Here is a 10,992-nt window from a genome sequence, read left to right as displayed (position 1 = left end):
CCCCCCGCCCCCCCCCCCAATGTGGGAACCCGAAGTAAAACGAGGAAATGTCCACTTGAGGCTTTTAATTTTAAAACATTGTGGCGGGGGGCGGGGGGCGCATGTAGTGACGAACCTTACAGCGGGGGGGGGAAGGAGCCTCTTTTAGGACCCATGCCGGGACCACCATACAATGGTACAGTTCGATAAATATAGGTAGAGGAATTGAGTTGTCAGGTAAACATTGGGGCCGTGTTACTTGGACTCCTAACCTCACAGACGTATGTGTAGTGATGTGGATACCGTCATGTCCTCATCTATCTAATATTTCTCTAAAGACATATATCCGGTCATAATACACCTACTTCTAAGTTATAATTGTCGACTGTGAGTCATTTGTCCGCCTATTTATACACGTAATTTAAAATTGTGTACTCCGGGTTTATGCAATGTTTAATGGTGGTATACAATGTATAAAAATATGTTTAAAGTGTAAAATTTGTAAAGTAGCTGTAAAACTGGCTATAAGAGAGATGTCTCTTTTCTACTTCAATGATGGGTTTAGGGTTTTTAGCAAGGGCCACGAGCTTTTCTTTTTTTTTCCGAGTACATGCTTAAATTCAGTAATTTTCATTCTAGTGTATGCTGAAATGAGAGATTATGAACGGGGACAGCAGAAAGTATTAGTATTCTCAAAAACATCATTACAAGTAGATGGTTTAAATCGCCATACAAAAAGCAGGCAAGCCAGTTCAAATTTTCAATACGAGTGGACAAAAAGTCGTAGGTGATCTCAGGCGGACCAACCCCAAAAAAAACGGCCCTGTAACACATACCATATAAGATGTTCCTACCGGTTGATAAAAGTAATATACGTATCTAGGTATGTGTCTATATATTTATTACGTAGGTTTCCATATTGTATATTTCATTCGTAGGTTGCATATTTAAATGTCAAATGCTAATGTTTGCATATTTAATTTAGTTTGATACGAGGTACTCGTCTCTCAGAAAATAAACATTGTAGGTACATCTTTCACCTTCTCTTTCTTTTTGTCTGTATTTCTCTGTCTCTCTTTTACATTCAATTATCACGCTCCTTCTCTCTCTCTCTCTCTCTCTCTCTCTCTCTCTCTTACATTTAACTATCGCGCTCCTTCTCTCTCACTCCTCTTTCTCTCTCTTTTACATTCAACTATCGCGCTCCTTCTCTCTCTCTCTCGCACACATTTTACGCTCCTTCTATCTCCCTCTCTCTCCCTTTCTCTCTCTATCTCTTACATTTTAGGTTCAACTATCGCACTTCTCCAGTGATAGAGTTCCTTTCGATATTTCCTTGCTAGCACCTTTCAAGCTGGGAGCCCTAATTAGAATAGAATAAAGTTTCTTGTAATACATCTTATGCTACAAAGGGAGCCCTAATTAGCAAACTTTCGACTGCTTTCAGTACGAGAAGGGGAAGCCGCTAGTCAACCTGGTGGACAACATGGTGAAGCTCTTTAGACTGAGGACTTTAAACAGGTAGTAGATCAGCTTAGTGTGCCTGGGTCACTATAAACAGAGAGGATAATAGCCTAAAATTTCTTCAATCAATCAATTTTATTTGTACAAATATACAATAATTGTATGTGGTACAATGTTAAGACTACGTACTAAACTAAAACTAAATCTATAATAATCTATAACTAAATCTATTCTTTGCTAACAAAAAGCAAAGGTTGAGCACGAAGGGCATCCAATCGTAAAATTTTGTAGCCAAAACCAAATGTCAGTCCAAAGCGATCACCCTATTATAGGGTGATCACTTTTGGGGCTAATTGAGAGGCCCACGAAAAACGCCGACCTCGTCTGAACACGGGAAAAGGCGAAGAAGAAAGCATGAAATTTTATCCTCATTTATTTGAGAATTTGACCGCTTAATAATGGAGCTCTAAGGATTAGGTGGTACAGATCGTCTCCGGCGTTAACCTTGCCTAGTGGTTACCTTCCACTCAAGAGTCTTTTATTATTATCCACAGGAAATTTCTCAGCTAATCTGATGGTTTCCATAATTCTGACAATAATAATAATAATATCTGTTGCTTGTGTTATATTTCTTTTCTTTTTTTAAGCAAGGTCTCTTCTTTTGAATTGTTGCTGACTTATGTGTTAATTTTTAACCCATCAAATATCCGAGACCTTGTTTAGCCTGGTGGGGTAAAGGGACTTTTCAGTCCTTTCGGCCAGGATACGTACTGCAAGCCTATTGATATCAGCGAGGCTGACGATAGAATTAAACGATTCTATGGTAAGTTTTTAGACTGAGAACTTTAAACAGGTAGTAGACCAGCTTAGTGTGCCTGGGTCACTATAAACAGAGAGGATAATAGCCTAAAATTTCTTTGCTAAAAAAAGCAAAGGTTGAGCACGAAGGGCATCCAATCGTAAAATTTTGTAGCCAGAACCAAATGTCAGTCCAAAGCGATCACCCTATTATAGGGTGATCACTTTTGGGGCTAATTGAGAGGCTCACGAAAAACGCCGACCCCGTCTGAACACGGGAAAAGGCGAAGAAGAAAGCATGGAATTTTATCCTCATTTATTTGAGAATTTGACCGCTTAATAATAGAGCTCTAAGGGTTAGGTGGTACAGATCAGCTCCGGCGTTAACCTCGCCTGGTGGTTACCTTCCACTCAAGAGTCTTTTATTATTATCATCCACAGGAAATTTTTCAGCTAATCTGATGTTTTCCATAATTCTGACAATAATAATAATATTTGTTGCTTGTGTTATCTTTCTTTTTTTTTTAAGCAAGGTCTCTTCTTTTGAATTGTTGCTGACTTATGTATTAATTTTTAACCCATCAAATATACGAGACCTTGTTTAGCCTGTTGGGGTAAAGGGACTTTTCAGTCCTTTCGGCCAGGATAAACAAGGTATAATTTTATGATTATTTTCCATCCCCAGGCATTATTCCCAAAGATAAGCCACAGGAGATCAAAACTGTTCGCATCGTCAAGCGTGAGTCCGAACGACGTCAGCGAGATCGAGATCGTAGCGGCAACATTGGAATTCCTATTGGCAAGTTGCATATTTAAATGTCAAATGCTAATGTTTGCATATTTAATTTAGTTTGATACGAGGTACTCGTCTCTCAGAAAATAAACATTGTACATCTTTCACCTTCTCTTTCTTTTTGTCTGTATTTCTCTGTTTCTCTTTTACATTCAATTATCACGCTCCTTCTCTCTCTCTCTCTCTTACATTTAACTATCGCGCTCCTTCTCTCTCACTCCTCTCTCTCCCTCTCTCTCTCTCTCTCTCTCTCTTTCTCTCTCTCTTTCTTTTACATTTTACATTCAACTATCGCGCTCCTTCTCTCTCCCTTTCTCCCTCTCTCTCTCTCTCTTTCTCTTTCCCTCTCCCTCTCTCCCTTTCTCTCTCTATCTCTTACATTTTACATCCAACTATCGCACTTTTCCAGTGAGAGAGTTCCTTTCGATATTTCCTTGCTAGCACCTTTCAAGCTGGGAGCTCTGATTAGAATAGAATAGAATAAAGTTTATTGCTATTGGCAACACTGGCACCACTGGACGACGCGTTACTGTTATAGAGGAGACTAGCGCGGAATATAATCCTGAAGTGAGTTTTTTTTTTACCTCCCTCTAGGTAATTTTTATGGACATCGGAGCAACCACTAGCGGTATTATGACAGTTTGCAGCCAGTATTTTGACCGCTTTTCTGACAGATACATAGGTACATCCTTGAAAATTATTTCCCTTCGCATAGGTGAGGAAAGTGAAATTCCAATAGGATTAAGAAAGTCATATGATTTCCGCTCGGGGCGAACTTTATCCTAAACAGAAAGGTTCGTTCTCGGAACGGCCGGCTTTCTCCTATCCTGTCCTCCTATCTTCCATTTCAGGACGATAAGGCCTCCGTTGTTACAATTCCCTCTATCAAACCTCGGATTTTATTATTATTTTCATCAAAAATCACGTCAGTGCTTTCTTAAGCTGTGTCCACACAAAGTCGACTGTCGTCGATCTATGTGGATCGAAGTCAATCGACGGCCGTTCACTATATGTGGACACAACTTTACATGCGTATTCGGAAATTGCACGTTTTTTATTCCCCTTAAGTTGTGTCTCACGGTAACCCTTGGTTTTGAATCTCACGTTTTAAACTGTTAGTAATGGAACAACTTATTCTAAGCTGACAGTGTAAATAAAGCACTTCTTATGCTTATACTTAAGTATTGAATAAAATTCTAATGATAAGTGTCCCTCTGTTTCTTTTGCAGGATTTTCCAAATATCTCAATAATCCCAATGTTTACCTACATACCTACCATGCTGGCACCGGTCGCTATGCGCATTTCTATTAAATAGCTACTCATTTTCCTCACGAAGCTGAGTGGGCATTAGCCAGTCACGGAATCAATCATTTGCATGATGGATGCAAATTTTTTGACCCCGCCGGGAATGGACCCCGGGTCTCCCGCATGCAAGGCGAGCGCAGTGACCACTACGCCATTGGAGCTGACGAAACCCTTTAAATAAGTAATAATAAAACTTTCGTTTCCCTCCAGGGTATATCTCGTGCCCGGGACGATCTAGACATGGAAGTCGCGCTCCGGCCCCGACTTAACGGAGCTCCTGATGTCGTCCGATCTACCCTGTCCCGTACCGACCCTGTCTTTCCCTCCAGGGTATATCTCGTGCCCGGGACGATCTAGACATGGAAGTCGCGCTCCGGCCCCGACTTAACGGAGCTCCTGATGTCGTGCGATCTACCCTGTCCCGTACCGATCCTGTTACGCCATTGGAGCTGACGAAACCCTTTAAATAAGTAATAATAAAATTTTCGTTTCCCTCCAGGGTATATCTCGTGCCCGGGATGATCTAGACATGGAAGTCGCCCTCCGGCCCCGACTTAACGGAGCTCCTGATGTCGTCCGATCTACCCTGTCCCGTACCGACCCTGTTAAGTTCAGCGCTGAGACGATAGACAGCCTTCTAGGTACCCCGGGCAAGATCCTCATTCCCGAACGGTACATACCGGAATCAGCGCCCTCTATGAGCAGGGAGGAGAAGAATAAGAGGCTGCAAAAAGCGGAGGCTATAAGGAAGATGCTGTCCGAGAGTAACCTTGCGACGTGTGCTGATGAGGGTGAGTGATTTGCTGATTTTATTAACTTTGGTTTTTTTTCGTCCTCCCTTCGATTTCGGGACGATAAGACCTCAGTTATTATAAGTAGTCCCTCCCCTCCATCCACCCCTGGTGGGCGATTAAAAGAGGGCACTTGCTGACTTTCGCCTCAATCCCCCGTTCATTCCTCCATAGTTCCCCCCTCTCAAACCATTTAAATCTGTGAATCTTTTCAGATGGCGATTTTTTTTTTCTTTTCTTTTTTACATCGAACCCGGGACCTTCTGAATGGCAAGCAAGCGTGTTACCACTGGACTAATCATGCCACTATCACAACTAGAATTTACCTTATTTATACTGATAGGATGACCACTGGACTAATCATGCCACTATCACAACTAGAATTTACCTTATTTATACTGATAGGATGAGACTGAAAATTCGCAGTAAAAAAAAAATCTAAATAAAGTCAATATGAATCATCTATCTTCCAGAAAACGAAGTGGAGTTGGAAAAGCCGTCGACTCTGAAGAAGAAAATGGCAGAGGAGAAGAAACAGCGAGAGCATTTACTGCAACTTAACCAGATCCTAGCGCAACAAGTGATGGAGAAAAGTAAACAAGTAGCAGGTATGTGTTAGTACTTCAGCTATGAGTTGTGAATGTTGTAGCTTAGCTTAGAGCCTAATAGATTAATTTTGTACTGTGTTTCTTACTCAGATTGCAAGTTTAACCTCAGTAGAACCTATTATTTAATAATTAAATTTTATTTGTTTGACATTACAGTCTGACATCCTAAGATGAACTATGACCTGTCACTAAAAGTTGCGTCTCGCATTGAAAATTTAACCTCCAAATAGAGCTTTTTTATTATTTTCATTCCTATCAAGTTTCAGTCTCTTAACATTTAACTTACCTTCTTCTAGGTATGTAGGTGCCTACGAAGGTACATTGTATCTTACAACCAATAAACTAGCTAACTAGGCGGACTAGTGCTCTTTTTGAGTTTCTATTTGTCAGTTCAGGAATTTCTATACTTAGACAGGTCATTCATTTATTATTACTATTCTTCTCACCTCCACAGACACGATGCCAGGACTGTATGATGGGGGCTCCTCTTCCATGGATGAGGGCAACGGAGGTGACAGCAGAATGACTCTCGTATCCCCCTCCAGTACGTACTGCAAGTCTTCCCGAAGGAGAAAGCCAGCCATTCCGAGACAAACCTTATCTGAGCGCACGGCAGTGCGCCAGGCCAAGTTCCATATGTTATTCGGTTTAGGTTTTCTCTTGAAGTTTACAGAGGGCGAGAATTGAGCCTGCGACCTAGCGCTTACGTACGTCTACTATTGTGTATTATCTGCATACATTAGGTATGTATCTGTAAGTATATTGTGTATGTGATCTGCAATCTGCATATTGGTAGCACTGAGAAGACTGGTTTTCAAGCCCTGTCTTCTTTCGTCTTCACTTTTATTATATCTCCCCCTTCTCCTTCTTTTTACTCTTGCATGTCTACAAGTCTACATACTAATCCATGCTTAACCTAATGGTAATGGTGGTTAGACGTTAGACAATGGCTCCAGGACTCGTAAACCTCGAGTCTTTGGTTCTAGGTGGAATTTATTATTTCCCATTTGTAAAACCGTCCTTATTTTATTAGATTAATTTTATTGTATTTCTTTACCATCAGGTTTTTCTTTCATGAGAAATATATATTTATTTTTAGTTCTTTAGCATTGTATGTTTTTTTATTTAGTTTTCGTTTGTGTAGTATTCTCGCATGGCGTTTTTCATGTATCGTATTTGTATTGTTCTGTGTGTTTACCTAGGTGTTAACAATTCCCCCTAGTACCCGTGATGTACATCTCACCAATTGACGGGTAAGTAAACCTCGGAGCACAATAGGGCTGTCTGGAAAGGACTGACAAGAAACACCGTAAACCTCGGAGCACAATAGGGCTGTCTGGAAAGGACTGACAAGAAACACTGACCCTATACAAGTAGGAAAAGGTTAAAAAGAAGAAGAACAAGCCAGCCTAGTTATCAAGAAAGATAGCGCGCGTGCCTTGTAAATAGGACACGGAATCTGATTTCCGCTCGGGGCGAACTTTATCCTAAACAGAAAGGTTCGTTCTCGGAACGGCCGGCTTTCTCCTATCCTGTCCTCCTATCTTCGATTTCAGGACGATAAGGCCTCCGTTGTTACAATTCCCTCGGATTTTATTATTATTTTCATCAAAAATCACGTCAGTGCTTTCTTAAGCTGTGTCCACACAGGATCGAAGTCAATCGACGGCCGTTCACTATATGTGGACACAACTTTACATGCGTATTCGGAAATTGCACGTTTTTTATTCCCCTTAAGTTCTGTCTCAAGGTAACCCTTGGTTTTGAATCTCACTTTTTAAACTGTTAGTAATGGAACAACTTACTCTAAGCTGACAGTGTAAATAAAGCACTACTTATACTTGAGTATTGAATAAAATTCGAATGAACTGTTTCCATCTCACCAATTGACGGGTAAGTAAACCTCGGAGCACAATAGGGCTGTCTGGAAAGGACTGACAAGAAACACCGACCCTATACAAGTACGAAAAGGTTAAAAAGAAGAAGAAGCCAGCCTAGTTATCAAGAAAGATAGCGCGCCTGCCTTGTAAATAGGACGCGAGTTCTGATTCCCGCTCGGGGCGAACTTTATCCTAAACAGAAAGGTTCGTTCTCGGAACGGCCGGCTTTCTCCTATCCTGTCCTATCTTCGATTTCAGGACGATAAGGCCTCCGTTGTTACAATTCCCTCTATCAAACTAGGTTTTTATTATTATTTTCATCAAAAATCACGTCAGTGCTTTCTTAAGCTGTGTTCACACGGTCGTCGATCTATGTGGATCGAAGTCAATCGACGGCCGTTCACTATATGTGGACACAACTTTTCATGCGTATTCGGAAATTGCACGTTTTTTATTCCCCACAAGTTGTGTCTCAAGGTAACCCTTGGTTTTGAATCTCACGTTTTAAACTGTTAAGTTAGTAATGGAACAACTTATTCTAAGCTGACAGTCTAAATAAAGCTCTACTTATACTTGAGTATTGAATAAAATTCTAATGATAAGTGTCCCTCTGTTTCTTTCCACTTCTAGTGAAAGCCATGGCCAGTCTGCCTACCTCCCGACGTTCTAGTCATGATGAAGGAGACAAGGAAGTGAACGATAATGACTCTCCTCCTCCCGAACTGCCCTTGTATCAACAGAGAGAAAACTATTTCTCCTAAGCTGCACCTGAATCAACCATTGATTGTTTACTCTTCAATGGTATCAACAAACCATTTCTCCTAAACTGCCCCTGTATCAACAGAGAGAAAACTATTTCTCCTAATCCACACCTGGGGTTGTGGTTAAGTACCGGGTTGGGGAAGGCAAGGTTGGTAAACTTGCCTTGTTTTTAGGTATACCACTACCATGCCAAACTGAAGAAACAGCGTCCTGTCTCACCTAGTCCGAGCTCATCTCAACCTGGTACATAACCAGTTTGCAGCCAGTATTTTGACCGCTTTTCTGATAGATACATAGGTATATCCTTGAAAATTATTTCCCTTCGCACAGGTGAGGAAAGTAAAATTCCAATAGGATTAGGAAAGTCATATGATGGTCACACCAGATTAGCATTACAACTTTCAGCCCTGAAAGTTTGCAGCCAGTATTTTGACCGCTTTTCTGATAGATACATAGGTATATCCTTGAAAATTATTTCCCTTCGCACAGGTGAGGAAAGTGAAATTCCAATAGGATTAGAAAAGTCATATGATGGTCACACCAGATTAGCATTACAAGTTTCAGCCCTGAAAGATGGTTAATGCGTTTTTGTCAAACTAAATCTTTTTCCAGCTTCAACAAAGCGAGTCTCATCTCAGCTCCGAGGACAACGCCACCAAGTGTTCTTCCCTACCCCGGGGCTTCGGTAGACATACTGCCCCTCCCCCTCCTCCCCCTGCACCTAGGTCTGATAGTATTGCCGCTCTACGTAACATCATGGCGCGGAGTAGCAAGTTCAAGGTAAGAGGAGGAAACTAAATGAAGAAGAAGAAGAAGTCCCATTTTTCAAGTTGAAGTTGGGTCTGTAAAACCAAGATGACCTGTACCATTCATAATATTTATTTATACAATACTTTATAATATTCATACAATACAAAGTGAAATAATTAACATGACCATATTTGATACGATATTGTGTCCCTTCTTTTTAGCTCCTAACAGCCTGTTTAGCCTATACAAATCATATGGAACTTATCAGGCCGAGTTAGCTTAACAGACCTTCTAGGGCCTGAAAAAATATTGGTGAAATCCACTGTAAATTGAATATTTAATTACCGTATAGCATCATACCATATCATAATATTTCTTAAAATGCAATAGAACAGAATCTGAAATGTCGAACGAAATATTTGTTTGTCCTCAGGAATCGAATCAAACCCGCGGTCTCTCAGCTAGGGAGCAACTGTTCGGGAGTAGCAGTAACCTCGCCTAGTGGTTGCCTTCCACTCAAGAGTCTATTATTATTATTATTATTATTATTATTATTATTATTATTATTATTATTATTATTATTATTATTATTATTTAAGGAGTGGTGTTGGACTACTAACCGTACAAAACTAACCAATTCACTAACACTAACCCCGCATCTTGATTTTAACTATTATTTTCTTATCAGGTTTAAGGAAACCTGTCCAATTCAATAAAATCCCTAGAAATACAACTAAAATGCCTACACAAAACAAAATCTAAAAGTTATACTGTTATACCTGAATTACGAAAGTTGTAAGAACTAAGAACAGTTCCAAACGCAACTTTGATATTAGTAGAAATTAAAGAAAGGAAACCTTGAAAATGAGGGTGGGTGTGAGGTGTAAGAGCAGGGACCAAGTTGAATTTTAAACAAATTTGTCTCGGACATCTGGTGTCAACGTTGTATATATCCTCGTTCTTTGCCTGATAGGTACCTATGTACGATTGTACATACCTACAATATACCTATTTCTATTGAGAGAGAGAGATGGAGGGAGAGAGAGAGAGGAGTGGGAGAAAAAAAGAGAGAGAGAGAGGGGGGAAGGGAGAGAGACGAGAAAGTTGATTTTAACTTTTACCAAGTTATTGTTCGAACGGAACATTTTCCGTCCAATAAATTAAAACTTTGCGGCCAAACAAATGGGAATACGAGGACAATTATACAATGTTCACCCCCATTCCTTTCTCTCCTTATCCCCCATTTCCTTTACTTCGTATCAGTACCCCGTATCTTCGTTATCTCTGTATCAATAACCCATTTTGTTGAACGAAAGTTTTTTATCGCTCTCTCAATACTTGCCATCTAGGTGCTGGGTCACCGACATACGACTCCAGAAAGTGACCCGTTGAAGTACATATTTCCAATCAAATAAACGATTGTAATATTTTGTCAGTTGTGGAAATCGAACCCGGGATCTGTACGGCCTCTTCGCAAAGCCTCTCTTCTTTTTTTCTATTGCGCCCGTGCGTACGTGAAAGCATGTATTTCGGAGTAACGAATCCCTAGTGGGAGATCTACAGCGGCAGAGACAGGAACTGAGCGCACAGGTCAAACAGCTGACGGAGAAGTCCAACTCTTTGAGTCAGCAAATCAGGCCTGGACCTACTGGAGTAGCGGGTAAGTCAGCAAATCAGGCCTAGACCCACTGGAGTAGCGGGTAAGTCAGTAAATCAGGCCCGGACCCACTGGAGTAGCGGGTAAGTCAGTAAATCAGGCCTGGACCCACTGGAGTAGCGGGTAAGTCAGTAAATCAGGCCTGGACCCACTGGAGTAGCTGGTAAGTCAGCAAATCAGGCCCGGACCCACTGGAGTAGCTGG

The 10,992-nt window shown here is 40.9% G+C and overlaps 2 protein-coding genes and 1 long non-coding RNA gene across 4 annotated transcripts; all 3 read left to right on the top strand.

The window, feature by feature from the left end:
• The first annotated feature begins 2,201 nt into the window (after window positions 1-2,201).
• On the top strand, window positions 2,202-3,044 carry LOC113466314. The gene is made up of 2 exons (XR_003390752.1): window positions 2,202-2,266; window positions 2,927-3,044. It is a non-coding gene; the product is annotated as an uncharacterized LOC113466314 (long non-coding RNA).
• A 13-nt stretch (window positions 3,045-3,057) lies between these two features.
• Window positions 3,058-9,633, top strand: LOC108252053. Its single transcript, XM_017442935.1, has 4 exons — window positions 3,058-3,072; window positions 3,509-3,601; window positions 8,994-9,161; window positions 9,565-9,633. Exons 1-4 carry the CDS (start codon window positions 3,058-3,060, stop codon window positions 9,631-9,633), a joined length of 345 nt encoding a protein of 114 aa, XP_017298424.1.
• On the top strand, window positions 4,843-8,599 carry LOC103506571 (pleckstrin homology domain-containing family A member 6). Of its 2 annotated transcripts, XM_008470967.3 has the most exons (4): window positions 4,843-5,131; window positions 5,605-5,739; window positions 6,942-6,992; window positions 8,250-8,387. In XM_008470967.3, the coding sequence occupies exons 1-3, from the start codon at window positions 4,870-4,872 to the stop codon at window positions 6,959-6,961; spliced, it is 417 nt and encodes a 138-aa protein (XP_008469189.1). In that variant the 5' UTR covers window positions 4,843-4,869; the 3' UTR covers window positions 6,962-6,992; window positions 8,250-8,387. The 2 variants fall into 2 exon arrangements, with proteins under 2 accessions (XP_008469189.1, XP_008469188.1); XM_008470966.3 differs by lacking the exon at window positions 6,942-6,992 and having other exon boundaries at window positions 8,250-8,599.
• Window positions 9,634-10,992: the final 1,359 nt, after the last annotated feature.

The sequence above is a fragment of the Diaphorina citri genome, unplaced genomic scaffold (genome assembly GCF_000475195.1).
Source record: "Diaphorina citri unplaced genomic scaffold, Diaci psyllid genome assembly version 1.1 scaffold247, whole genome shotgun sequence".
Classification (NCBI taxonomy): Eukaryota; Metazoa; Arthropoda; class Insecta; order Hemiptera; family Psyllidae; genus Diaphorina; species Diaphorina citri.
Note: the sequence above shows the minus strand (reverse complement) of the source record. Positions and strands in the feature narration are given on the sequence as shown.

Excerpts from the sequence above, each read along its gene's own strand:
- LOC108252053 (XM_017442935.1), top strand. Across the intron at positions 3,602-8,993 it reads GCGCGGAATATAATCCTGAA|CTTCAACAAAGCGAGTCTCA; the intron begins GTGAGTTTTTTT and ends ATCTTTTTCCAG. Across the intron at positions 9,162-9,564 it reads CGCGGAGTAGCAAGTTCAAG|GAATCGAATCAAACCCGCGG; the intron begins GTAAGAGGAGGA and ends GTTTGTCCTCAG.
- LOC103506571 (XM_008470966.3), top strand. The coding sequence starts at position 4,870 with ATGGAAGTCGCCCTCCGGCCCCGACTTAACGGAGCTCCTGATGTCGTC. Across the intron at positions 5,132-5,604 it reads TGCGACGTGTGCTGATGAGG|AAAACGAAGTGGAGTTGGAA; the intron begins GTGAGTGATTTG and ends TCTATCTTCCAG. Across the intron at positions 5,740-8,249 it reads GAAAAGTAAACAAGTAGCAG|TGAAAGCCATGGCCAGTCTG; the intron begins GTATGTGTTAGT and ends TTCCACTTCTAG.